This window comes from Accipiter gentilis, chromosome 1, assembly GCF_929443795.1.
Source record: "Accipiter gentilis chromosome 1, bAccGen1.1, whole genome shotgun sequence".
NCBI classification, from domain to species: Eukaryota; Metazoa; Chordata; class Aves; order Accipitriformes; family Accipitridae; genus Astur; species Astur gentilis.
The window spans coordinates 14511626-14538399 of record NC_064880.1 but is presented as its reverse complement, the minus strand read 5'-3'; the positions used below and the strand labels follow the sequence as shown (position 1 = coordinate 14538399).

The window sequence follows — 26774 nt, the reverse complement described above, 5'->3', positions numbered from 1 at the left end:
TCATAGTCTTAGGTACTACTGTGAAATATGTTTTCCTTTTTTTTAAAATGTTGTTACTTGCTTATCTATTATTTTCTTCTCAATGTCCAACTGTCATGTCAGTTGTTTCATTTCTTCTTCTTGCCCCTTCATTGGTATTTTGGTGTTGGCTTGATGTTTGGTATAAATCTGTTGGCTCTCTCACAACTTTGGGAAATCAATAGGGCTGTCTTTTACAGATGTAGTGAGGAGATTGGCAGGCCAGAGGCTTTATCTCCTGTTTTCTCTGGGGCAAGGACAAATGAAATGAACAAGCAAAATAACTGCTGTTGCAATGGACCTGTTAAACTTCAGGACTTGCTTACAAGAAGGAAAGAAACATAGAGACACATAGAGCTGAAGCTGACAAAGATAAATTTTGTATTGTGTCTTGTCATTTTATAGTGTGATTGTCTTCATCTCAGTGGTTTACTGGTGTCATTTGCCTTATGAATATCTCAGCTGATTCTCCATTTTATACTGAGAGCTGATGTTACCTGAGCATCTGTTTCATGTCTTGGTAACTGTTGCATCATACCTGTCTGGTCTTCCATGCAAACTAGTTCATGTAAAGTCTATATGCTGACTTTTTTTTCCCCCTTTATTTTCTTGTATTAACTCATGTGACTAAAGGATAAACATTTATCCTACCATTTTAGTGGTGGTGGGCCCTAAAGGACATGGATCTTGTCAGCATTATGTTGGTTTTGGCCTAACTGTTACGAAGAATGGGTTGCCTTCAACTAGGAATAGTGTCAAAATGTATTAAGCCATGACAGACTGAATGTTTTGGTTTTATGACTTTGGCATTCTCTCCACCTTTTATTGTGATTCATTTATCAGCGCAGTTATCTTCTAGAATGGAGGACTGACACAGCAAAAAATCTCTTCATTTCAGTTATCAAATCTCCCTATGTAACTTTCTCCACCGTTGCTTTGCACTGTGAGGAGTTACTGTTGTGCAGCTGCATAGATAATTGCACTATTTGCAGTTTAAATCCATTTCCTTTCCCGTGTCCTGGTAGCTGACTCAAAGCTCATTTCCTAGTGTTAGAGAATTGTTCCAGTAACTCAACCACTCCTCTCCCCCCCTCTCTCTTAATTTTTTTTTCTTTTTGGCCAGCCAAAAAGTACCTCTGAATATTGTCACGTGGATATACGGTGGTAGCTGGTGCAGTGAAATTGTATTGTAAACAATGATGAAAGTCTGACCTTTCTCCAGCAAAATTGAACTTCCTCTTGGCCTAATGTACTGTAACTCTCATCTGAAACAAACTCTCATTCTTCAAGTACTCTAGGCCATCCTCATCTTTAATCACAGTCAAGTTAACTGTACATATCGTCGTCTTCGTTTGACTGCGAAGAATATGATGATAATTGTTGAATAAGGAACTAACTGTAACTTGTTTTTGTATTCTCCCCCTCAATGCTTGAACGTTTTAGTTTTGGTAATTGGCTTTGTTCTAATATTTGTGTTCTAGATTGAAGACAGCAGTAATGCTAACTCTGGCAAGCAAGTTGAAGCGGGATGATGGTGTCAGAGGACCCCGTGCATCCAATCCAGCTTCTGATTCAACTCGGAGGGTGTCTGTTCGAGACAAATTACTTGTTAAAGGTGAAAGGAACTTATATTTAAGTATTTGGGGATTTACAGTTTGCAGGTGGGTTGCCAGTAAACAATACTAAATTGTGTATAAAATGATTTCCAGAAGTATTTTTAAAATTGCTTGTGACTTACCTCAGGATTTATACTGTAGGGTATATATTGGCATACATCACATCTCCAACAGCTCTTTGCCTGTAGAACACTTGTTTTCATTGAATAATGCAAAATGTAAAAAGCCTCCTTCTTACTCTGCTGAAAAATTAATCCATTATTGGGAACTGTGTCATCAATTAAAAAATTTGTCACATAAGTGTCACTAAATATATAGGAAGAGAATATCAGATTTGACTTGATAGGATGGTATTTTTTGAGCAAACAGCTAACTGCCTGTGACGGGAAAGAAAGTCCTAAAAGTAATGTCAGTGTTCCAGTGGTTTTTAATGGTATAGATCAGAGGCAATAAACTTTAAAAAGCTTAAAAAACCAATGCAAAGAAGTATTTTTTGTAGGCCTGGAGTTACTGGAAGTTGAGTATGAAGTAGTGAATAAAAACCCAATACGTATTTTTGTAGTATGATATGTTCTGTTCTAGGAAGGCTGCTATAGGTTGTTACTAGCTGGCTCGCCATTGGTGGGGGAGAAAACCCCAAACTTTTACTTTGTGGCAGTTCTGGGTAAATAAGGTAGTTTGTGAGAAATAATTAAACTATGTTATAGTAAAATCAGGGACAGCTCTTTCTTGCTCTTCATTTTTTCTGTAGCATAGATAGTCTGATATTTAAAAATCCATAGGTACTGACACTTTGCAGTTATTGTGGGCTTAAACTCAGGTTTACTCCCTCTGGTAATAGTTGAGTGTTTTAATGCTGGAGCTGTGCAGCTTGATCTAGTGGCAAGGAATATGTTGTTTAGATTGATGTTTCTGCTAAAAATGATCAATAGCAAATATACTACTATTGATGTGTAAGCTGTCACTATTAGGATTCAAGCCAGTCAAAGGAAACTTACATTTCATGCTCTTATTTCAGAATGATTTGGGACTGACACTGGTATATTTGCCTGAATGATATTGCTGAACTCTGCATTACATATGCCTTTTTTTGAATTAGGGTAGATTCTGCCATATAACTGTATACTGGAGCAGGTTTCACTGCAAATGCTGCTGCCTCTGTGCACTGGGAAGTGCCTCAACTAGACTGAAGGAATGTTATATTCACAGTTTTCTCTTTGCATTGTTCTAAGGACAGGGAGTTTTAATACACTTCAAACCCTGATGTGATAACTCTCACAAAGAGCTTGCTTTAGACTTCCAGTTTGGAAATCCTCAGTTAACTCCAGTTCTGAGGGGGAAAGATATCAGGCAGAAGGAATAAGCTCTTTAACCAGGCTAAGCTACAAAGCCAAATTGCTAAATATATTTAATCTGAGATTTTCACTAACCTACAGGTGTAGACTTGAGGGGAAAATAGCAGTGTAATATAAATACCCTTCAACTACAATGCCTGGTATAGTGTGACGTGCCAAAGAAATTTTCCTGTACCCTTAGAGCAGTCATGCTTTTCTTTTATGACTAAAACCTTACCTAAGTCTGCAGGGGAAGAAAAGGATGTAAGCTATAGAAAATTGGTATTGACCAATTGTAATTGTTATGGCTACCATTTGCAAAACGGCCTAGACTAAGTATTGAATGAGTTGAGTCCCAAACTGACAAATGTTAAAAGCAGGTTACTGCCAGCATCCTCCTGACAATTGTGAGTGCTAGATTGTGGTCTGATTGTGCATGAAAGTTGTATCACGTGGCTCTCCCAAAAGAGTTGTAGGAGCAGCTGTCAGTCTGGTTAGAATGGTTTCTGAACCAAAATGGGAACTGACAGTCAAGTAGATCTACAGTATAACTACACTGAAAGTGAGAGGAAAATCAAGTAGCTAGTGTGAGAGAGACTTGTTGGGCATATTCTCCTTTAAGCTACTCTTTCAGCTAATTGTAGACCATTCAGTTGCAAAAGTTTCTAGAACGTGCTCCAAATCTTTAAGATAGATCAGCTGCAGCAGGATCTGTAATGTTGACAGCCTGAGTGAAGATCGACTTCTGAGGTTGATAGTGTTCTTGGGTCACGTATAGATCTGCAGGAATTAGTTTGAGTGAAGAGCTGCCTGCTAAAGGTGTGCATACAGCGAGGATGCCTTTTACTGCTTTATTGTATGAAACTGTAATAGGCTGTTGTATTAAATGTGGAACAAAGTTGGTGGGAGCCTGTATGTATAGCTTTAAGTAGAAGTTGTTACTGATGTTTGGGCTGGAATTATCAAACAGACAGATGATAGTTGCAGAATGGGTGGAAGGCTTGATCAGGTCAATCTCCTGGCAGCTGTGAATTGAAAATTAATCTGTTCTACAAAAAAGAAAAGAAATGCTGGCCATCAGTAAGGAAGGAGGAGGAGATGAGAAAAGGCCTGGCATGTTCTGTCCTTGTTTGCCCCAGCAGCTGTGTGGAGGTTAGCGCTGGTTCAGTTGTACCTCTTAATGGTATTAGTACTGGTGGTTTTATTCTACTGTGTAAAGCCTCTGAGTTGGAAGAACCAGAGACTGTGGTCGCATACATTAGAAAGCTCAGTGATAGCTGTGCTCTTTCTGTAGCACACATGGATCTTTTTTGGCCTCAAATAAGTCTATAGCTTTTGAGTCAAAAGAGAACAGCAGGCACCTGGTCTGTGCAGCATCCTCTGCAGCAGCTTATACACATGGTGGGCTGTCCTGGAAGGTTAGCTGAGGGTGATTTTTGGCACAATACCCTAAATCGTGCCTGTCCCTGGGAGCTGGTGATAGCGTGTGAGCCAAGGTCAGATAGCTGTTCACCTGCTCGAGTGATGGTGATGTGCTGGAGAGATATTCTCCTATTCCTGATCCACATTAAATTGGTGATAGTCTAATAAATTCTGCAGACAGATGTCTGCCAGTTTTACTAGAGGTATCGCCCAGACACAGACAGTGTCTGGTTTTTATCTGGAAGTAAATTAAAGACAGCCTTGTTTGTGTGATAGAGTCCAGTCCAGGGAGGCATTGTAGGATCTCTTTGAAGAATGTGTTGTCACACTGATAACCCTGCAGTCCTCAAATGTATTGTGTACACTGACTGGTAAATAGATAAATGACACTTTGATTATGAGGTAGATGGCTGTGACCCCAGCCATTGACAAGTGTAGGCGATGCTTACAAACTTAAAAATTTGGCATAGACCAAGTATGTATGTCTGCTAACTGATACTGCTTTACAGTAGGAAAAATAAGAGCTAATTTAGGTATGTTGTTAGCTATTTGCATGATGTGGATGAGAAGAAAATTCAGTTGGCATTTGAAATCCTTTTATTAAAACTGGAGGTATATGAGCTGTCAGCTGAGTGTTGTCAGGTGCTGTCCTTGGCTTTAGTGATGGGTGCAAGTTAAACAAGCTTTTTTCCCACTTCTATGGAAAAAGTTTCTCTTAAAATACTGGTGCCCTTTGTTAGTTTTTGTAAGTTATTCCTTTGCCTATATGTCCAATATTGTTAAATATTCAAATATCAGTCATGGCTCAGGGCACTGTTTTGTTATTTCATGGACATACCACAAAAGAAAAAACATCTACCCTGAAGTTTTATGTAGGGAAGTAATTCTGAGACAGCTGGATATTCTCTTACAGCTGGTTTTCCTCTGGAGAGTTAAAGTCATGGCTGCTAAACAGGATTTGGTAGCAGCCTGTCCCCTGCTGATTATCTCAGCAAGTAGTGGAGCGTGTTTGGGAGGTTAACAGGGCACATATGTCTGCGATGAGGAGCACGGTGGTGGTTCTGATCTGAAACCCTGGGAAATCACAGGAAAACATCCACTGCTTCGGAATCACTGAGGGCAAGACGTGTCTGAGGGTGTGGGAGGGCAAAGACTAGTAATGCAGGCTGACAGTTCTTGGAAAGAGGCTTTCTGGCCAAGGAGGAGTAGACTGGAGAGAGACCAAGCAGTAACTAACATGTTTCAAGACAAATCAAAAGGAGGAAATGTGAACAGCTGGAGAAAGTAGAAAGCAAATACTGATGTGGGGAGGAGGAGCAGACAAATGGTGCTTGAAGGGGCTTTGCTGCCTCTCTGGCTGGTCTGTAGACCTAGTACTCAAGTTAAAATAGAGCATGCAGTACACTTACTTTAGTTAGCAGCTCTTAATTTGTTCGGTGCTGCAGAGGCACTTTTTGATATTGAATTCATCTCTAACGGGGAACTTCATTAAGTTAGGAGTAGGGGCTGCATGACTGCTCCTGCAGGATGCTCTGAGTCATGCAGTGCTGAACTTGAAAGACAGATCCTTTCTGAAGATTTGAAAGGTGCTAAGGACAAGTCAAAGTACTATTAAGTTTAATATTGTATAATGAATCTGACTACTAAACTGAATTAAAGATAAAGAACCTGTGAGGATGTCAGTAGTAGCAGCAATGTATATGCTTATTGATCACAAAGGTTATCCCTTGAAATGCTTTTTTAGTTTGATTGTGATAGCTTGAAATAACTTACTGTCTAAGAAAATGAGTTAACACGGTTTATTCCTCAGTTGTCTTCAACATTTGTGGGTTTTACAACCAGATTTATGTAATCGGAAAATGTTTCAGGTGTGCATTTGTAGAAGGAAGTGGGAAACTGACTGTAAAAAGGAGGTAAATGTGCATTTTAAGTAAAAATGAGGAGAATCCATGTATTTACTTTCTTCAAATCTTCAAGTATGGTAATATATCTCCTCACAATAGCAGGTGAGGAAAACTGAGAGGGGAAAAAATACTTTTATTTTGAGAATTAATAAAAACCTTCCTTCATTAACACTTGACTTGAGGCATTGTTTTGAAAATGCTGCATTAACTTATGTACACTGTGCAACTTAAATCACAAAAGCATTTCCTTTTCAGTGATGCTTCTTAGCCCCGACTGTCCCCCAGATGAAATCCTTTATTTTGGAAGAAGAGCGTGGAAAGCTGCTTGATGAATGTGTGATTTATATTTATTAAAGGGGAGACAAGTAGTTTACACTAAAATGCTTGCAGCCTAACTGTGATACTGTAAAGCCAAAAAGATACAATAAGAATTTAAGCTAATTTGAAAAATTATTACTGAGACTTTCTAGGATTTCACTGACAAAGGGAGGCCTGGTTCAATACATTGCTTCACTTCTTATGCCTCTGATTTTCAGCATACCTGAAGTATGGATTGATACATTGCAGTGTTAGAGATTTCCAATCACAGTGGCTTTTTCTAGTTTTTGATGTCAGGATAATAAGTTTTGTAATAGTGTATAGAAGCTGAAGCATGTGAATTGATAGTATCTTGTTTAAAATACACATTTGGAAGTGGAAGGAAAATACACATCTCTAAATTTATTGAAAAATTGGCAATAGTAGGCAGCTTGTTTGACTTCTAATACCAGTATGTATGGTTGTACAGTTCAGAGGAGCTAAGCAGGGAGAGCTATAAAGGTAGATGGATAGAGTTAGGAGGCAAACAGCATTATACTGTTAAAATTAATACTTTAAAAATGGAATTTCTGTTAGAGTGTCAAGGTATTTATCTTAATCTCTAGCAGTCTTAAAGGTGCACATTAAATGGGGGACCTAAACAGGAGAGGGAGGCTTTTTGAACAAAACCAGAGAGAAGTATTGCTACAGATGAGCATTTGAGGAAATAATGCTTTGATTTTGTGTACTTAAAAACAAACTCCTGTGGGAAGCATATGTGCTGACTCTTTGTGGCAAGGCTAATAAACAAAGCACTTCTATATTCTGACTTGTTGAGGTGAGAGGGGGGGAAGGAAGCAGAACAACGTGATTATAGTCTGTGCGTTACTGAATATAACATTCACGTGGGTCTCTCATAAACCATATGCCTGTACACGTCAGGAGTGTGTGTTCCTATTTCTGTCCTGAGAATTGTCATGGGTAGGGAGAGTTATTGTTTGTGAAATCATTTATAAATAGCTCTGGTTGCTTGTGTTAGGCTTAGCTTGCTTTCCCCTGTTTCATAAAGTTCCTAAGCTGCTTCGGAGACATAATCAGTTTGCATTCAACTCTTCCAAAGTCTGTGGTAGGTTTAGGTTTAACCCTTGCCTTTTTACTCTTTTTTGTGGTTTAAAATAGCATTTGGAACTATTTAAGCAAGTGCATACTGGATCAAGAGACAGGACTCTGCAAATACACCTGCCACTTGGGTATGTTGCTGCACCCAACTGCAGAAAGGTTTCAGGAACACTAGACTGGCTGGTCAGGAGCTAGTCTGGATCTGGACTGACTGCACCCGAGTTGTTTGTTCGCCCTTCCACAGAAGCCCTGGCATGTGTCTGCACTTGACAGCCTTTCAGACCTACCCAGGATGGCTTATCAGAGTGGGTGCAGGGCCTTGCAGTGCTCCTGGGTTTGCCGCTTGGCAGTAAGTCCTCTTGAACGGGAGAGGAATTCAGATGCTCTGCAGTGTTTCTGCACCTCTGCTAAGCCAGCGCTGAGTAGGCACTGATGAGCACCGGTTTCCCATGGAAGTTCTGGAGTGCTTTTGCATGGTATTTCCTGAGACTTGGGTTATCTGGTCATTTCCCATGGAAGTTCTGGAGTGCTTTTGCATGGTATTTCCTGAGACTTGGGTTATCTGGTCATTTGTCTCGGCATTTTAAGCAACGGTGAGGTTACTGGCTGTGAATTGAGATGCAGTTACTGATTATCCACAAAACATTATGAAAAGCAGTCAGACTGGATTTTCTTTACTGTTCAGCTGTGGTTGTGTTTTTTTTGAAAGAGGTGGTCAGAAAGATTGTGAGATTAAGTTTGTTCTTTAATGTAGTGAGGCTTTTAGAGTTCTTGGAAGTTCAGTGCATTGGAGCTCTAATTGTTGCTTCTACGTTTTGCTTAATTACAAATCTGTTAAACCATGCCACTAATTTGCAGACTGCATGTCCTGGTTTTTGCTGGGACAGAGTTAATTTTCTTTCTAGTAGCTGGTATTAGTGTTATGTTTTGGATTCAGAATGAGAAGAATGTTGATAACACACTAATGTTTTCAGTTGTTGCTAAGTAGTGTTTATACCAAGTCAAGGATTTTTCAGCTTCTCATGCCCAGCCAGCAAGAAGGCTGGAGAGGCACAAGCAGCTGGGAGGGGATGCAGCCAGGACAGCTGACCCAAACTGGCCAACAGGGTATTCCATACCATGTGATATCGTGGCCAGTATATAAACTGGGGGCAGTTGGCCTCGGGGGGATTGCTGCTCGGGAGCTAACTGGGCATTAGTCAGTGAGTGGTGTGCAATTGCATTGTGCATGATTTGTTTTGTATATTCTTTTATTATTATTGTCATTTTATTATTGTTATTATAATTATTATTTTTTCTTTCTGTTCCATTAAACTGTTCTTATCTCAACCCATGAGTTTTAAGTCCCCCCCCCGTCCCCACCTGCCCTGATATTCTTCCCCATTCCACTGGGTGGGGGGAAGTTAGTGAGCAGCTGTGTGGTGCTTAGTTGCTGGCTGGGTTAAACCATGACACTGCACAAGGGGCATTTTCTTACAAAGAGCATTCTTGTCAGCAGTATCGCTTTATGTAGAAAATGCATAACTTTTAAAACATGAGAATCTTAATGGAGCTTAAATGATGTGGTCAAAATGTTTGCATTCTGAGCAGCAAAATACAAAATTATTTCAATGTCAAGACTGTCGCTACCAAAGAGGCATAGAATTTGGAAAACTCACAAGCACTGCAGCTTTGGCCTATTAAATATGCTAGTTATTGTAAATCACCAGTGTTTGTATGGCACAGTTACTAGTAATGTCTGCTTCCTTGTTTGATGTTACTTTAAAAGTTTAGATTATTGAACCAGGTCTTTACCTCTTTTTATCTTTATGAAGAAGTTTCATTCTTAGTTCCAGTGGTTTGTTGCAGAGCTGATTAGAAACCTTAATTTTGGGGAACTTGCCTTTGTTCACAAAGTTTTTGTGCATATGAGTTACCATAGCCTTCCCATGTGTTTGCATGCCTTCAAAGAAAGAGCATGTCGTACTCATGGGTGTGAGCACCTTCTTTTTCATGTTTTCAGAAGGAAACATGCTCATTATTATACCAAGACAAAGGGAAACACAGAAGTGTGAATGCATTACAGGAAATTTTTCACACTTCAAAGGAACTATGGTGATCAGTAAACTCTCTACTGAACCTTGCAGGAGGCAGAAGTGAGGCCCCAGCCAGCTCCGCAGAGCTGCAGATGCAGGGATACCAGGGCTGTGCCAAGCAAGTGGGAGGTGGGAGTCAAATAAGCATCATTCTCACTGCAGAGACCAGCCAGGTTTGGTAAGCCTGGATGCAAGAAGAATTCTGGGAAATTAGTGAGCTCCTAATTGTGATGAGATCAGTTTGGATTCAGTGCCAAGCAACCACTCCCCATATCTTGAACTAAATTACAGTTTTCTTTAGAAGTATGTTTTTGAGAGTTGGTGTTGAAATCTCTTACATGTTGTTAGCCTAAATAAATGGGCTGTGTCTGTGCAGACCAGAAAGTGAAATTAGAAATCAAGTGGAAAAAGACTACAGGAAATGCAAAAGTGTGTTTGATTAGGTCTCCTAGAACTTCAGAAATAAAAGGGGATCTTGATGCATCTCATTCATACTTCTGTGAAATACAGGTAGTTGAAATTAAGAGTTCAATAAAATACACAAAAGAGGGAGAAAGCAGTGGTTCTTCCAGAGAAGGCCGCATGGCAGAGAAAGGGCTTAGGAATAAACTTCCCTTCCTAGGAGCTATGCAACTGAGTTGGGTTATTTCCTTTCTTTTAAGAATAACAAGTTTTGTGGATGGGAAATGTAATAAATAAAAAGAAATTTTAATTGAGCAGGAGTGCATATCTATAGCAAACTGTGCTCCCAGGGGCAGTATCCAACAGACACAGGAGCAAAAAATTCTTAACACTCCTGAGTTTGTTCAATAGTGCAGAGGTTTGGGAGGACTTGTGCAATGGATGCAGTTTTATCACCAACCAATATGCCTTGCTGTGCCAGGTGGTTGAAGTGAAGGTTTGTCTTTCTCTGTTCTTCTGATGCTCTTAGGGCTGGTTTCTGCAGGCAGGACCGCATCTAGTATGACAGTGCCCTTGAATTAGGGTTTCAGTAGCTGTTTTCAAGTGTGCAGTAAATGGTATCATGCTTGGAGGCTTCCCTACAAAAGCAGTGTGTAACCTGAGGCAGTCTGTAGCTGATGGTGGGAGAGCATTAGCAGTTAGATACTGGGGAGTTGTGATGCTTATGCAGGCTCTGAACCTCCTGTGCTTATTTTCATCCTTGGACTGGCACCTGGATTCTTGAGGTTTTTCTGTTCTTGTGTTTTGCAGCCTGTGGAGTTCTGGCCTTCTGTATTTTAGTGCCTTATGTAGACAAGTTTGGAGATTTGGATAATGCCAGTGCTCTATGTATTAGAAGCCCAGGCGCTTCAGTCTTGGCAGAGCTGAACCTTCTCATCACACAGTAGGATACGTTTGCATTGTTTGTAGGGCAGATTAGCATTTTTAGTAATGAATAGCATGGCTTTAAGAGTCATTTCAAGGTAAACCTCCAGTGCAGCTTAATTATATTTTTAAGTAAAATTTGATTTACAGCGTGGTTTAAATTAGATCTGCCAATTTAGACTTCAAGAATGGCTTTATGCTTACATAAATAACAGTTTGTGTTTTGTTTTTTTTTCTTTCAACAGAGGTTGCAGAACTTGAAGCTAATTTACCTTGTAAGTATAGCATTTAATGGCATGCATTTTAAGGGGAAAAGGACCATTGAACTGAATGTTTTGACAAAAGTATGAATGCCAATGTTACTTGTTAACTCTAGGGAAAGCTGTGCAAAACTCTGCCACTCAGGCTTGAACAAGTTTTCTTTGTTGCTCCCTCTTCAGGGATTGAAGAGAGGTAGACTCTTATTAGTGTCCTTTGGAAGTCATATTGATCATTTGGCTCCAGAATTTGACTGCTGGTGGAGTGGGAGCTTTTCGCTCATAAAATGCCCAAAAGGTACTTGGAACGGAAGAGTCCATTTATTGCCTCACTCCTGTTTTTCCTCCATTCTCTCATTTTCAAAACCAGCAGATTTTGATTTAGGGGCAGAGCAAATAGCTCAGTTCTTGGGAAGCATATTAAGTAAACCTAGTGCTTTTTCACTTAGCATGCAGGCTGTAAAGTGATGTGTTTGTTAATAGTGAAAATACTTATGGAAAATAGTTTTTTTAAAAAAGTGATCTATATTCCTTAAAAAAAAAAAAAGGAAAGGCAGGATAATGAGATAATGTGGTTTTAGCTGTGGAATCTTACTTGTAATGTATGTTATGCTAAAAGCTGAAAATACTAACAGCCACTTTAAAATAGGCTTTTAAGAGCACAGGATAGATGGCTTGTTGCTTCTAAAGCTGAGGATAGATAGTTAAAAATCAAACATGTTTTCTGTTCCTTAGCTTTAGAAAGCCTAGTTCTGTAATGGACAGCAAAACACAAAGCCCTTTTATAAAGGGGAGGAAAGTTCCTACTGTTCTGTATTCATTGCTAAGGGTGGGTGTTGACAGTGAAGCTGAGTTGTTGCTGAGGTCTATTTTCCTTCAAGAATTGACCAGAACAGCATCATTCTGCCATGAGTTCTTGGAATACAGGCAAGCACAACAAGTTATTGCTTAGTAAGCTCAGAGGTACATTCAGAGCCCATTGCTTGCTCTACGTAACTTCCTGTGGTGCATGTTCCTGTTTCAGAGTAATCCAAGACATTTTCCCTGCAGGGAAAGAGCATGAGCTGCTTGCAGCAGACAGAGTGTATGTGCAGGGTATTACCATGCTGTGCATTCACACTGTCTTGTCCATATGCTTATCTTGCAAAGAAAAGAAGTCAATATTCTCTCTGATTTTTGCTGGCAGGTAGCTTGTGATATTTCTAGTCTTTCCCTGTTAAGGGAAGCTGTGACCATATTTTTTTATCTCCAGGTTAAACTACTGAGTGCTGCTTCTGATGAGCATCTTCTATTTGCTAATGAATCTAAATCCAGATCAATGCTCAGATCTTAAAAATTAGGCTTTTCAGTATACAGACTGCCTGATGGGAGGAATTGCAAGGGCCGGGGGGGGGGGGGGGGGGGGAATATAGAACAGAAGCAGCAAAAAGAAAGGGCAGGAGGAAGCATTATTTAACTCTTCCTGTTGGTATGCTTTTCTTTAAGGCAATTATAGGGACTTTACACAGAGTAATTTTAACTTTTGTTGAACTTTTTTGTGTAGACTCTTCTATAGGATAACAAACACCTGAGAAGCATATCAGGGTTTGTAGTTACTACAATATGAATGCATTACTAGGGTTTGTGTACAGTTCTAGTTACTTTTTAAGACAAATAGGGTCTGTATCTCTGATACTATTTAGCTCCTGGACTACAGAAAAAGAACAGCCAGCTTGATGGGTTAAGAAGCTAAAGGCTGCATAATATGGATAATAATGTATCCATGGGTATATGCATCTTCTAGTGCCAGCTTGACAGCTTGTCTCTGCCATAGTCAAGAAAGGCCAGTTTTGTGTATGGGAAGTCAACTTAGTTTGTGTCATCAAATGCAAACAAAGGGCTGTTATGCTGTGAATTTGCATCTGTTGAACTGAAACCACTGACTAGTTTCATCAGATTGATGTTTTTATCTTTTTTCCACTCTTGTTTTCATTCTCACTATTCTCCTTAAATTCATCTAGTCTGAGAATAAAAACAGTGTTTGGTTTGTAATGATGCTGCATAAACTTTGCTGTTAATGTGGGTAATTGGTTATGCAAAAAAAACTTGTTCAATGTGACAGCTGAACGGAGACTTCACTGGCTTTTGGATGAGGCTTTCAGTATTTATACTTACACCTAATTTATACCTGGCACACATAAATAAGCCTTTGTTAGCATAGGGCTGTGGTGGTATGACTTCTTGCAGACCGCAGTGTGTAATCAAATGTGAAGATAGACATGTTACTGTTAAAGAACTTCTAAGGAAGAGATGCTCATTCTGTATGCTGTCATTTTAACATGTAGCTACTATCTATGCAGAAGACCAAATCCTTTGGCATTTTAAAGTTTTTGAGACAGCATGGTTTACTGAAATAAGCTTCTTCCTCACAGCTCAAAAAGTTCTGTTACTGCTGGTGACCTGTAACTGTATAGGGAAGAGGTGCTTAGAGACAAAGTATAGGAGGAAATCACTTGACTGGAAGGTAGGGATTAATCAGGGAGTGAATCTGGAGAGTATGAAAGATGATATACTTGTTTTCCGAAAAGTGGAAGACCAGTTGTCTGATGTAAATTATTCTTTTGCTTCACAGGTACGTGTAAAGTGAATTTTCCTGACCCAAACAAGCTTCATTACTTTCAGCTAACTGTAATCCCAGGTAACTTTTTTAAACATGATACTTCTGTTTCTGTGTGTGTTGATGTTTAGGAAAAGTAATTCCAAGAGTATGCTGAAGAATTCAGTAAACTTTCTGGTCAGAGAAAGACTGGCTGTAATAACAGTGGTTATTTTTTAGAGGCAGTGGAGAAACTGGGCTGGATTTTGAGATCTAGATTCCAATCATCAAAACTGAGCAGGTTTAGGAAACTTTCAGATCTTGTTTGCTCACTTTGAAAATATTTTTTTTCTCTCAGCCAATTTCAAACTACCTTGTTCTATTTGCTGAGAAAAATCTTGGACTATGTCTAGAGAAATTACTGTATTACAGCCCCGTTATGTTGCAGATTTATTCTTTTCTACTGATTGCTTGATTCTGCAGAGGTGAAGAGATAGATGACAAGGTATAACACTGCTGGAAAACTTCAAATATATGCATGTCTGAAAATGCTTAACAAGCAGGAGTCTCTTAGTCTTTGAATATTCAAGTATGTGGAAATTAGATCTTTTATTATTAATACAGCTTAAGTATACTGTGAAGTTTCTGCTGGCATTCTGTTCAATAAAAGCATTTCTAGAATTCATCATTTCCACATAAGTTTCTTAATAGCCATCTGAAATTACAGAGTTTGCTTGCATAGTTGTGTGTTTCAGAATAGAAAGTTGTCTTTGTGTTTTATGGATGAATTTGCATGGAAGGCTATTTAAACTTCATATGCACTTATTTTTGTGGTGTGTTAGCTTTGAGGCTCTGTGCAGCTACTTAAGTGAGAACATCAACGTGTGCAGTACACTGAATTGTTAGTTAGATGTGCTGGGATCAGTACCTCCCTGCCAACTAATTCCTGTAGACGCCCATTTTCTGTGTGTGCTTATTGACAACAGAATTCGGATGCAGTATGGCAGTCATCCGTATGTCTTGCCTACAGAAATAATGGTTTACACTTAACAGGGTGATAGGAATGTTTCTGATAATCCAGTGTCTTGAAGTCAAACGGGCACTAGATGTCACTCTTGGTGCTTATTAGCCAAAATCAACTAGTGTTTCCTGGGCAGTAGAACTCTTGGGTGGTCTTTGTTAACGTGTCCATTCATGTGATTCCCTTTTGTGATGGACAAATGACTAAGACTGCCCTAGTCAGTGTAATCAAAAATAAATGCAAATGCTGCTATAGAACTTTTAGCCTCTCATTCTGAGTAGGAGATGTATTCATGTTTACTTGGTGAGCATTTGTCGGCTTGCACCAAATGTCCTTGAGTTTATATGATGCTGCTTTATTATATTTTAGAAATGAGTTGACTTTACAAGATCATCACTGTGTGAGGTAGGGATGTCTTGACTGTGAAGCAATGATAGCTGCTTCATACTAATTCTAAGGTGTCTAATTACATAGTAATTTTTTGTCTTGTTAACTGCTGTGCAGCAAGATGTTGCAGTCAGAAGACAGTTGTTGAGTGCAGAGCATGGTTTTTGTGCTAGCTTCATTGCTGAAATGATCTTGGGAATAAGATGATCTTAATTAACATTTTGTTACTCTAAATATAGCTGCACAGCTGAAGTCTTGGCAGTTGCAGTCTGACCGAAGTAAACATCTATTTTCAGCTGTGCATAATTCAGGTACAGAATCTTGTGATCAGCTACAGCTTAGCACAGCTCTCTAAAGGCAGAATGTAATACATACCAAGAAAATATTTGTAGCTTTCTGATTCCCTTCATTATTGAGGTTTTTCTTTAGGGTATGCTAAATCTTCGTTTTCTCCAGGGTAGCAGAGAGGCTACTAAGCAGTTGTCACAGAATTTTTCTGGCTCAAATGGCCCAAAATATTTGCTTGAGGCAACTGTTTTTGTAGTGTCTAAACAATGTTGTGTGAATCTTGATACTCTGGAGGCAGAGACAGTTTTCCTTCTCCTGCCTGGAACTGTGTCTTGCGTTGAGGAGCTGAGTTTTAGAAATCCTGCTCATATATCTGGTTCTTCAGGGAGCACTTTGCAAATATCTCTGCAGCCTTCCAATTGTGGAACAAAAGCTGGGATCAGCGCAGCTGCAGCTGCCACGAAGTATCTAATATTGCCTTGCAGTTCTCACTGTTAGGACCTTTGTAGTAATTGTGTGGAAGCCAGGGTTGGTAGTGTACACAGCAAAGAGGTTCTTGCTGGCTCGCTCACAGTTCTCAGTTTGCTTATCTGCAGTTAGAGAGATTGCATCCTTCTATGACAGATCTGGTAAAGAGGTGCTAATTATCTTATATTCATATTTTGTTTAAGTTCTCTTATATTCTGATTAATATTAGAGCTTGATTTCTGTAACCACATTTTATAAGGAATCTTACATCAAGACAGTTTCTGAAAGTAGCCAGCTGTCAGGGTACCATGAAGGTGCCGACTGAACATGTTTTTAATGCTAGGAATGCCTTTTGCACTCAGCGTTCTAGCTTTGTTATTGATGAAATCTGTTGTCAGATGTTTTGTTTTATGCAGTCATTTCAAATGCGACTGATCTTGAAAGGACAGTGAAAGAAGCTGCTTTAGATTCTCACAAAAAGATTAATTTGCATAAGAAAATAAACTTTATTGTCAAACAGAAATACTTTTAGCTCCCTTGCTCTCCACTTCTCACAATAACCTTTCTTAGTAAGTATTTAATGTCACAAAATTATCCTGGTGACAGTGAGTTTTAAATTAAAATGAATTTGTAGAAAATCTTGATGAGGGTGACTGCTTATTTCACATAAAAAAATTACTTGTCCTCAAGAAATTCCAATTCCTTTGTTATACCTTTCTGCAGTGCACCATGAGTGGATATACAGTAGCATGCACTAGAAAATGGACAAGACACAGATTTTACTGCCACAACGGACAAACCGTGTGTTTCCGAGGCAGATACTGCTAGCTTTCTCTGCTGTCTGAAGCTTCTTTTTCCTTTTGTCATCTGAAACAATTGTTCTGTCATTGAAACGTGCCTTTATGCCACCACTTCCCTCTGTTCTTATTTTTGTGTCAGTACCTTATTGGATCAAAAGCTAGGAAAAATAAGGAGATAGATGCTTTTAACAGGTGGAGTCCTGCCTGCTGCGCTGATATATGGAGCACAAAATTGGAAGCTGAGGCTAAAACATAGTAATGACCTGGACAAAAAAAAAAGGTGAGTTTAGGTAGCTTACACATGAAGAAAACTAAAGGAATACGTAGACATAATGTAATCTTCCTGCAGTTCCCAGACAGTTGAGTTGGTTTGGGGTTTGTGTGATTATTTTAGAGTCCAGTTCTTCAGGGAATTAATAAAGAGCCTGTTTTCTGTTTTCTGTGCCATAAAATGACAGATGTCGGTGAGCATGGCTGAACATTTCAGTGCTGCTGATTTAAGGAGCTACTATCAAAAGCACATCCTTTGTGGCCTGTCCTAATTATCTTGCATTTTCTTTTAAAGCAATAAAATAGTTTAGTATTTTCACAGCACTTCTAGCCATCAAAACACTTCACAAATGCAAACTAAGATTAGAGTCAAGTTGTTGATAATGAAACTTGAGACTGAAGTGGGAGGGATATTTGCTCTGTTAATACAGCTTGAAGACAAATTTAAGCAGTAGGAGGAAAACTGGAGCTCAGATGTATTCCCTTTCTGCAAAAGTCTTGTCAGTGGCCAACTTCCTAAGTTATGTGCTAAAGCTATTTTATTTGACTGTTTTATTTATAGCACTTTGCCAGAACTTCTTTTTTTTCCCACCACTGTTACACTCCTAAAAAATTGAGGGTCTTTGTCCCCATCTGTATGGGTGTTGTGGGACACAGGGAAAGAAACTACCATGTGGGAGAACCTATTTACTTGCTTAGATGCCATATATCATTAAGGCTTATCTTAATGCATTGCAAGATTTCTGGCTGGGTACTGAGGCCCTCCAGAGATAGGAATTTTTTAATATACATTTGAGTGATTGGTAATGAGTAGCATGCTTTGTTGCTTTGTCTTCCAGAGATTTCTCAGCCTTACATAGAACACAGCAAAACAAATACGAGAAAACTGACTTAATACGTGAGGTATCTCTTACAGCCTGTGGAGGTGTTAATATGCAGTTAGAAAGTGCTTGAGCTAGTTCAAAACATGTTTTTGCTAAGGAAAAGGGGTGTTCTTTCACTGTCTTGGCCTGCCACTTCTTTTCTGCTGACACTGATGATAATTTAACCCCTCTGCATGCCAGTTCATCTCGGTAATCCTGCAGGAAACTCTGCCTCTTTTTGTGGTTTTATACAGTGAGAGGTTAAGCTGGGTTTGTCCCTTCCGGCTGAACTCACTTTGTCTGATTTCATCCTGGATGTGGAATCACTGGGAGTTTTTTCTGTGGCTGGGTGGAAGTGGAGCTATCCTGAGCTAGGCCTGTGTGGTAGGGAAGAGCAGAGAAAACGAAGAACAACTTTTCAGCTTTTTTCCCCACCCCAAGCATCTCTTGAGCAATGTCAGTGTGATCTTGCTGTCTGTGCTTGGAGTCAAGGACCTGCCTTAATGTTCTTGCATGCTGCAGAGGCTGTGGGCCTGGTGTTTTCAGTGTGTGGAGAGACGTGGAGTGTGGATTTTCTCTTGCTGCTTCACTAGCAGGAATCTGACAGTCTTGGCAAGCTCTCCTCTTTTGGAGCTATACTTGAATGTTTCTTTTGGACAATTGTATTACAGTAAGGATTCATTAAATCTGAGGATTTTCTTTGACATAAGGCACATGTAGATACACCTATCAACAGGCACCTGTTTCACATTAGCAGGGGTGGAATATGAAGAGCTGCTGCGCACTTCACTCAAAGCCCACAGAAATCAAGGAACTAGTGAAATTAAGCCAAGGAAAATAACTTTCCACTGCTGGACTTTGTGAGCAACCTTAACAGTGTTGGTGTTTCTCCTTTGCCTTGCTGTACCAGCAGCAGGCTTCTCCCTGCACAAACACATGTGGGTGTTTCATGTGATTGCTTATATTGGGAAGTGGTAGCTTGATAAGTGCTTGTGAACAAGAGGACAGTGGGGAGGCTGTGGAAGGCTTTGAGGTATGTGGCTTGCACTATAACAAACACTGAATTCCTGTATGGTGTTACTTGTTTTAGTACGATCACTGAAAGACCTGAGATTATTTTGACTGTGCTTTTTACAAGGAACAGCAGCATACTTGGAAATAGTGAGGATTCCTGACACTTGGTTAAAAAAAGCTATTATAATGTGCTAGATGGTGGATAAAGTGCAGTTAGCTGTGTCCTGTAGGGTAACTTGGTGGTGGTAGGGTAACTTGAGCTGTGTGAACTCCCAGGGAGATGTTGGACCATTTTCCTGATCATTCCTTCCTGGAACAGTCAAGAGTCTTGCTTTGAGTGTTTTGCACATTTGACAAGAAGCAGCTTCATGAACAGGATGTTGGTATAACTCACTTTTTACAACTTATTCTTCAGAAATGGCTTGCTTTATTGATTTTTTTATCTCAGTATATTTGAAAAAAAAAAAAGGTAAATGCTTTTATCTTGCTTTTTTCCCATAAAAATCAGAGCATGTGCATTTACTTTCTAGTAAAGCATAGCATGCCTGGGAACAACTGCTTAATAAATCAGACACACTTCAAAATCTAATTGGAGTGGAAATGGAGAATGTATTTGAAAAGCATATGTTCTGGACAGGTTATTAAAGTGAGATTTTCAATGGTTAAGGCTTGCAGCTTTGCGCTGCACAGCTCAGTGTGGAGGCAGCTGTAAACAGTACTGTGTGGAGTGGGGAAGACCAGCCATGTTCTGTTTTCATATACTGTGCCAATGCTGCTGTTGCAGTCCAAAATTTCTGATGCTGTTCATAGGCTGAACCTGTCGGTGGTCTACGCAGGCTCTTGGGAGAAGCTGGACCATGATGTACTTACTTCCCAGCAACTCTATCGCTGTCTGCAGGCATGGGTCTTTTGGAGTGGCATGCTGGGCATAGTGTACAGTTGAGTCTCGTCTTTGGCACCGTTAGCTTTTACTGGCTCACTTCCCTCTACAACTGGGGGTTTCTGTTATTTAACAGGGTGATGCCCTCTCCTTTTCGATAAGTCAGCCGATAAGAGATTGCAAAGAGGAGGAGAGTAGGAGCTGACTGCTTTCTTGTGATTGTGGCAGTTAGTGTGGAAGCTACAGGCTTGTGCTGACAGTGGTGAGATTGTAACAGGGACTGAAACCTGAGCAAGTGAATGTGGTGCATTGGTTGGTAGGAGAAAGTAGAACGTTGCGCTAGATCTGTGTAGGGACTGGGAAGGCAGCAGGTCCAGAAGACAGCATCCTAAAAGAGGATTTTGATGACCTATACTAGAGGAGCTAGTTTTTTGTGGTTTGGACAAGCTAGATAAGAAAACTCTTCTTCAGTCTTTCTGTAAACCATGGATTGCTTCACAGAACTTCATTTGCAGTGTTGCTTTAAAAAATACAAAAAACATACAATGTCATACAATGATAACCAGCCTTCCTGACCTTCAAGCCTTCACCATGGCTGTACCGTGTGATACAGAAAGCTAGAGTACTTGAGGTAGTATGAGCCTCAGCATTCCTCAGGTGTCCCAGACCCCCAGTGGTGGGTTGGGTACCTGTCTGTTTCCCTTTCTTAATGAAAAAACTGAATAATGGCAATGCCAGAAGACACATTTCAGATCACTTGCAAGCATTTCAGCTTCCAAGCACAGCCATCTCAAGAGCTGCAGTCTGACTATTATCCTATTACATTATCTCTGGTTAAATGCAACTAGATATTTTAAGATCTCATACTTTAAAATTTAGCCATTTTAATAATTTAGTATCGAGTCTGAGGTTGACAGATGCAAGCAGATTTTCCTAACTGATATATCATCCTAAGATAATTACAGTAAAAGCGTAGAAGTAGTAAACTCTGAAGCATGCTCTTGCACACCATTATTCATACTACTCATGATATGTGATTGCTAGCACAAGTCTGGGAAGATGTGCTAAATCCTGCTCCAGGATTTAGCATGCATTAGCAAGTAAAGTATGTATCCAACTCATTCCAAGGGTCCATGTTGTGGTGCTGCATGCCATATGGCTGATGTGTAGCAGAATTTTGTTCAGACGTGAGAAGTTCAAAGGTTCCTGTAGCTTGGTATTGCCTAGTACTCTGATCAGGAAGGTGGATTTTCCAGGGTCACTCTGGAACCATTGCTTCTTCTGACAAAATTTCTGCTGTAAAGGTTTTGGGAGTGGAGGAAGACACTATGTTCACACTCTTTGGACTAGGTGGCAGCTAGTGTTACGGTATAACGAGGTTAAGTATTGGATGATAACCCTGTGCTGTTATCTTTAATGACAGATATTTTGTATTGTATGGTGTCTGTTATTTTCTTGTATTTAACTATTTTTCTTGTTTTTTCTTTTCTAGATGAGAGCTATTACCAAGGTGGAAAGTTTCAGTTTGAAATTGAAGTTCCTGATGCCTACAATATGGTGGTGAGTATTTGTCATTAATCTAATAGTTATCGTATAATATTTCCTTTCCAGGTAATAGGTCTTCAGAGGGAACTTGGCATTGAGACTGAGAAAGGATCTTCTCTCTGTTACTAAAATGTCATGGGTTCGTAGAAAAATCTTGGTTGCCTGGAGTTTTTGGTGGTCATCTGAACTCCTGCTCAAAGTTGGGGTAGGGTTAAAAGTTGGGTTTGGTTGCTGGAGGCCTGGACCAGTTGACATTTCAAAATCTCTTAGGATGGAGATTGTACTGCCTCTCTGGGTCTCTGTTCCAATGTTTAATTACCTTTCTTGTGAATTTTTTTCCTATATCGGATCAGAATTTCCCTTTTTGCTTTGTCACTGTGCACCTCGAAGAAGAGCCTGACTCTGTCTCTTCTATACCTTCCCATTAGGTAGTTGTAGACAGCAGTAGCATCGCCACCTTCAACCTTCAGTTCTCCAGGCTGAACAAAACCAGGTCCCTCAATTCTGCTTGTACTGTGTGTGCTCTGGTCTCATCACCTTCTCGGTGGCTGTATGCTGGGCTCACTCCAGTTTGTCGATATATCTGGTACTGGGGAGTTCAAAGTGGGACATGGATCTGCTCAAGTGCAGATTCAGACCTGAGAGTCTTCCTGCTGGCTGAGGTTCCTCTCTCATCTGTTCTTTCCTTTTAATTATTCTTGCCACCTGCACTTAATGATTATTCTCACAAAAAATTATATATCTAAGAGAAAGAATGAAATAGGTGAACAGAAAGGAAAAGGTTTTTTCTTTTTGTTTCTCTGGGGCTTTCAAACTGGTTCTGGTATTGGACTTAGGTGCTTAATCCCTTTTGAGAACATGCTGCGGAGGATGGGGAAAGCACATATGGTGACAAGTGGCCTCCTTTAGTGCACTCTGCCAGTTCTACTGGTTGTCTCCCAGGATGTCTAGCTGAATGTCTTTAAAAAAATAAGTTTCAATAGTTATGAAGCAAATGGCTTTTCAGAGGACCTGCAAATGATTGTGATACCTTATTGTAGATAAAGAGAAAGCCCCAGGCAGCTTGCCATTTAGAAGCATGAGAAATGTTGGTATTTCATTATTGTACTTTACTAAAATCGCAGAACCTTGCAAGGGAGGGGAGGTGCAATTACAATAAAAATAACTTCAGACATTGTTTTCAGAGTTTAGCTGTCAGAAGAACAAGATTGACTCCAAAAATGGAAAATAATTGGGGCACATATCTTGTTCTCAGGAATTACACCTGCCACTCTGTGTCCCAATAGTTTGATACGTGAGAAAACTAGACTCGTTTGAGCATTTGAGTTGCAATATTTGCATTTAGGTATATGAATTGCAGGAAGAAAGAAGCTTCATTTACTTTGAATGTAATAGCTTGAATTCCTAGACTGAGCTTGGAGAACAGTGCTTTAATACTGCTGGTATAGTAGAAAGGTTATGTTTCTGAAAGCAGGGGAGTTGGGTTCTCATTCCAGAAGATGCCTTCACAAGTTTCCTAATATTCCTTTATTTATAGTCTATGAATACATGGGCCATGCACTATGTCTTATAAAAAGTTCATGCTTGTAGAGGACTAGCATTTCTGAAACAGCTTTGAATTTCTCCCCCTCCTTTTTTGGATAGTTGTGCTTGCCTTTCATAGTAATATTGGTCAAGGATTTTCTGCTCAAGCTGTTTGGTTTTTTTAAGTGTTTAGAATCCTGTGTGTCTCTTGATATATCTAAAACACCTACATGTACTAATAATGTTTGCAGTTGTATGGTTTTGGTTGTGGTGGTTTTTTTTTAAGTTCCCCTTTATCTCACCAAAGAATTTAATACTGTAATACAGGCCACTTCTACTAGCTTGTGTAAGGTTACACAGGCACTATAAAGACAAAGGTGGTCATTTAAGGACTGCATCCTTGTTCTAACTTGAATAAATTGTGCCATTGCATACCTGAGAAGCGCGGCCTTCCATATAAAGGGCGAAACCCTGTCATGTTTTCTGCTGTCTAATTTCTAGTCATCTTCAGTAATAGCAGTTTAACCACTGTGGCAATGCTGGGCACAGGGGAACAATACACAACAAATATATATGCAATATATACTCAGTTTCTTAAATTTTTGTGTTTAAGGCATTCATCTAAACAACATTGCTGCAGGAAAGTATTTCCTATGTGTCAAGAGGAGAACTGAATGTTAATTTTGATCTGGGTTTTTTTGATTCTCAGTTGCTATAATTAAAAAAAAAATAAAAATCTTCTGGTTTGTTATGGTTCCCTGCTCAGCACTGGCAGAAGATTTACAGCAAATGTTAATTGGATATTTTAAAATTCTGAGCACCTCTCATTCAGTACAAAAGTAAAAAGTTTGCCTTTGTACAATTTAGAAAAAAAAATGCAGTAGGTTGAATGTTGGATTATGGTCAGGTTACTAATGAAAATGTATATGTACATAAATACTGAGATAATTATGCTGAGGCCATGGTTTGTTTTCTGTCAGGCAGAATAAGACTGAAACAAGTGATGGTGGTGTTTTCAATAGAGCTCTTCAGACCTGCCAGTGTTCTTTCATCCCATAAGCAAGGTTGGGATATTGCACATCTGTGTCAAGCTCCTTGCGGTAGTGCTGAACAGGTTTGTGTTGGGAGTAAAAATACCGGACAAGACTGGCAAGTCACTATAGCCCTGCTTGAGAGCCTGCATCCATTTTCTAGCTAATCTTTTTAGCCTGCAGAAAAAAAGAACATCTGTTTTTAAAGCTACAAAATGCATGATTTATCGTGTAGTTTCTGTAACAGCATCCTTTAATTTCTGTAGCATGCTGTTGCGAAAATCCTGTGTGTTTGCTGCTCCTCTGGGGAATTCTTTTTTTGCCCTTCATTCCTCATAAGCAAGCATTCAGCTTCTGTACTGGGAAAAGTGGATGTGTAGAATGGTGGCACAGTAGAAGAGTATAAGAATATGTAATTAAAGAGGAAAAATTTGGAAGATTTTGTGTTGTGGACTGCAGCCATGGCATACTACTTTGCCCAGGGAGTAAGGCATTGGAGGCTGATTTGGAAAGTGGTGGGTCTGTTAATACAGAGAAGTAATATAAGCGTGTGCTTTAGGTGTGACTGACTAGGATGTACACCAATGCTTGGTACCTGGGCTGTAAACTTCCTTAGTGCAAAGAGTCAAGAGCCTAAAATGTGGAAGGGATGCTTTGTAGTGTGGATGCTTTGTAGGAAGTGCTGCTGTGAAGTGCTGCTTCTTGCTTGTGAACAGAGCACACAGCTGGTTAGGGCTTAATCAGACTTCTGAACTATTGAGCTGCTGTACTATTAGAAATGTTTATTATGATTATCTGTAAGGCAATAAAATATGCCAAGGGTTCTTCCACTGTATCCGTAATTAAGTGAACCTATTTAAGTTGTTGGAGGGGTGGATAATTTTAGAAGCACCTGAGCTTGAGAACTGGAAGGGGTTCCTATTTTTAATCCGCTATTGGAGGCACAAGGATGGTTCACATAGATTTGTGCTAGCAGTAATTTTTGTCACCCCATTCCTGCAGGCCGATGGGCTGTTTCACTCTGTGCTTTATAGCTGTAGAAAGGTAAGAGAGCTCACCATGGGCTTTTTACTAAAGCAATGTGTTTCCCAAAGGGGGCAACTCCTCCAAGTGCTGCAGTTGTGTGTGGTCATGTTGGCTAGTCCAATGATTGCGTTTTCATTGTTGCTGACTTAATACTAAACTGTCTGCCACCACAAGCCAGGCCTTGTTTGCAGCTCTTGTGGTTCTGATGTATTGTGTTGTCAAGAGTAGACAGCCTAAGGGACTCTCCAGTTTACTGATGTTTTTATGACATGAGGTGCCTTGGGCAGTGGTCAAAAGCCAGGAATTTAACAGCAGAGCTGCTAATCTTGGATCTTTTTCTGGCCAATATATTAATTGTGGAAACTGCAAACAATTGAAAGGGATTTGGTTCCTGAAGGATCAGATGTCACAGTTAAGGGGCTTCCATCTACCTCTTTGAGCCTACTTTATACAGGCCTTGGTTTGGAACTGAGGAAATGGGAATTGGGCTCAAGTTCCATCATGCCTCTGGAAATTTTGAGGCAGCACAAGGAAGCTCAGGGACCTGAAGTATATGACTGGGGCAGCTCTTGTGTCGAGACCCACTCCTGCTGTAAGGCAGCTCCTCTTCCACTTGTTGAGCTGGGTAATCCATTCTGGCAAAAGCACAGGGCAGTGTGGCTTCATTTTCCTCTACTCTTTTCTCTGTACTATGTGCTTAGCTGTGCTTGGTGTTCATTTTCTGCCAATCTCAAGAAGTTCTTCAGGAACTGGTAGGGGAGAGTGGCAAGAAATACCTTAGGGCTAGCTTGTAGCTGGGTCTCTGGAATCTGTATTTCTGTTAATGCCTCTTCTGGGGAATTATGTTTTGTAAAAACTGTAGCGAAAAAAAACTGGAGTCGCAGTTGCAGGGCAGTTTACAAGAATGCTTTGGGAGTATCTAGTGTCTAGAGAAAACATTTCAATACTGATTCCAAATTTCTGCTGGGAACCCATTCCTTCTCTAGGGAAAAGGTTGTGAAGAACTACGGTTACGGGACAGATAACATAACTGTATTAGTATACCTGTCCCATTAGAGTGCCAAATTGATCAAGATCTGAAACTGCTAATTAAGTTCATTTATTGATTCTTTATATTCAGTCTCTCATTTGGTGAGAATAATGGAGGGGAGAGATTATTTATTAGATGCATTTTTAAAGAAATGAGACAAACTTGATGTGAAGTTTATACTGCAAAACTTCCACCAAACTGAAGTCAGTATATGTGTAGTTCTCAAATGCTTGCAATGCTCTCTTGTACCGTCTATATGTATTCACCAATATGTTGAAGTGGACTGAGAATGGATGTGAAAGTCAGACAGCTTCCATTGTCAAAACTAATGAGAGATCCTAAAAGATAAGTGGCTGCTTAGAAATGGAGAAGAAAATTAATCCATGCACTGTTGTGACCCCCAGCTGAGGTTGGATCTCCCTGTGCAGCTTTCAGTATCTGAGGTGAAGGAAGGGTTTGAGTGATGAAATAAATGGATTTTGTAAGCTTTGTTGTGCAAAGTGTCACATGTATGACCTGGAGATGGAAGTATTCAAATGAAACAACAACTGGAGGAAGTCTTGTGTGGATTTGTTGGTCTAAGGAAGACTCAAAGATGACTTGGAACAAGCTCGAAGGAGAAATTTTGTCTAAAGAAATTTCATGATAGTGCTGTAGTTGTCCTGTCTGTGTAACAGAAGAAAA

The 26774-nt window shown here is 39.8% G+C and overlaps 1 protein-coding gene across 3 annotated transcripts in view; it reads left to right on the top strand.

Annotated features, from left to right (window-relative positions):
- UBE2F (ubiquitin conjugating enzyme E2 F (putative)) overlaps nucleotides 1–26774 on the top strand; it is an 84310-nt gene that overhangs the window by 1191 nt on the left and 56345 nt on the right. For 2 of the 3 annotated variants that reach the window (XM_049802223.1, XM_049802215.1), the window contains 4 exons: nucleotides 1500–1633; nucleotides 11357–11386; nucleotides 13980–14045; nucleotides 21427–21494. In XM_049802223.1, coding sequence (XP_049658180.1) covers nucleotides 1516–1633; nucleotides 11357–11386; nucleotides 13980–14045; nucleotides 21427–21494 — 282 coding nt within the window. In that variant the 5' untranslated portion in view covers nucleotides 1500–1515. The remainder of the gene's footprint in view (nucleotides 1–1499; nucleotides 1634–11356; nucleotides 11387–13979; nucleotides 14046–21426; nucleotides 21495–26774) is intronic. The other variant, XM_049802233.1, reaches the window with a different exon arrangement.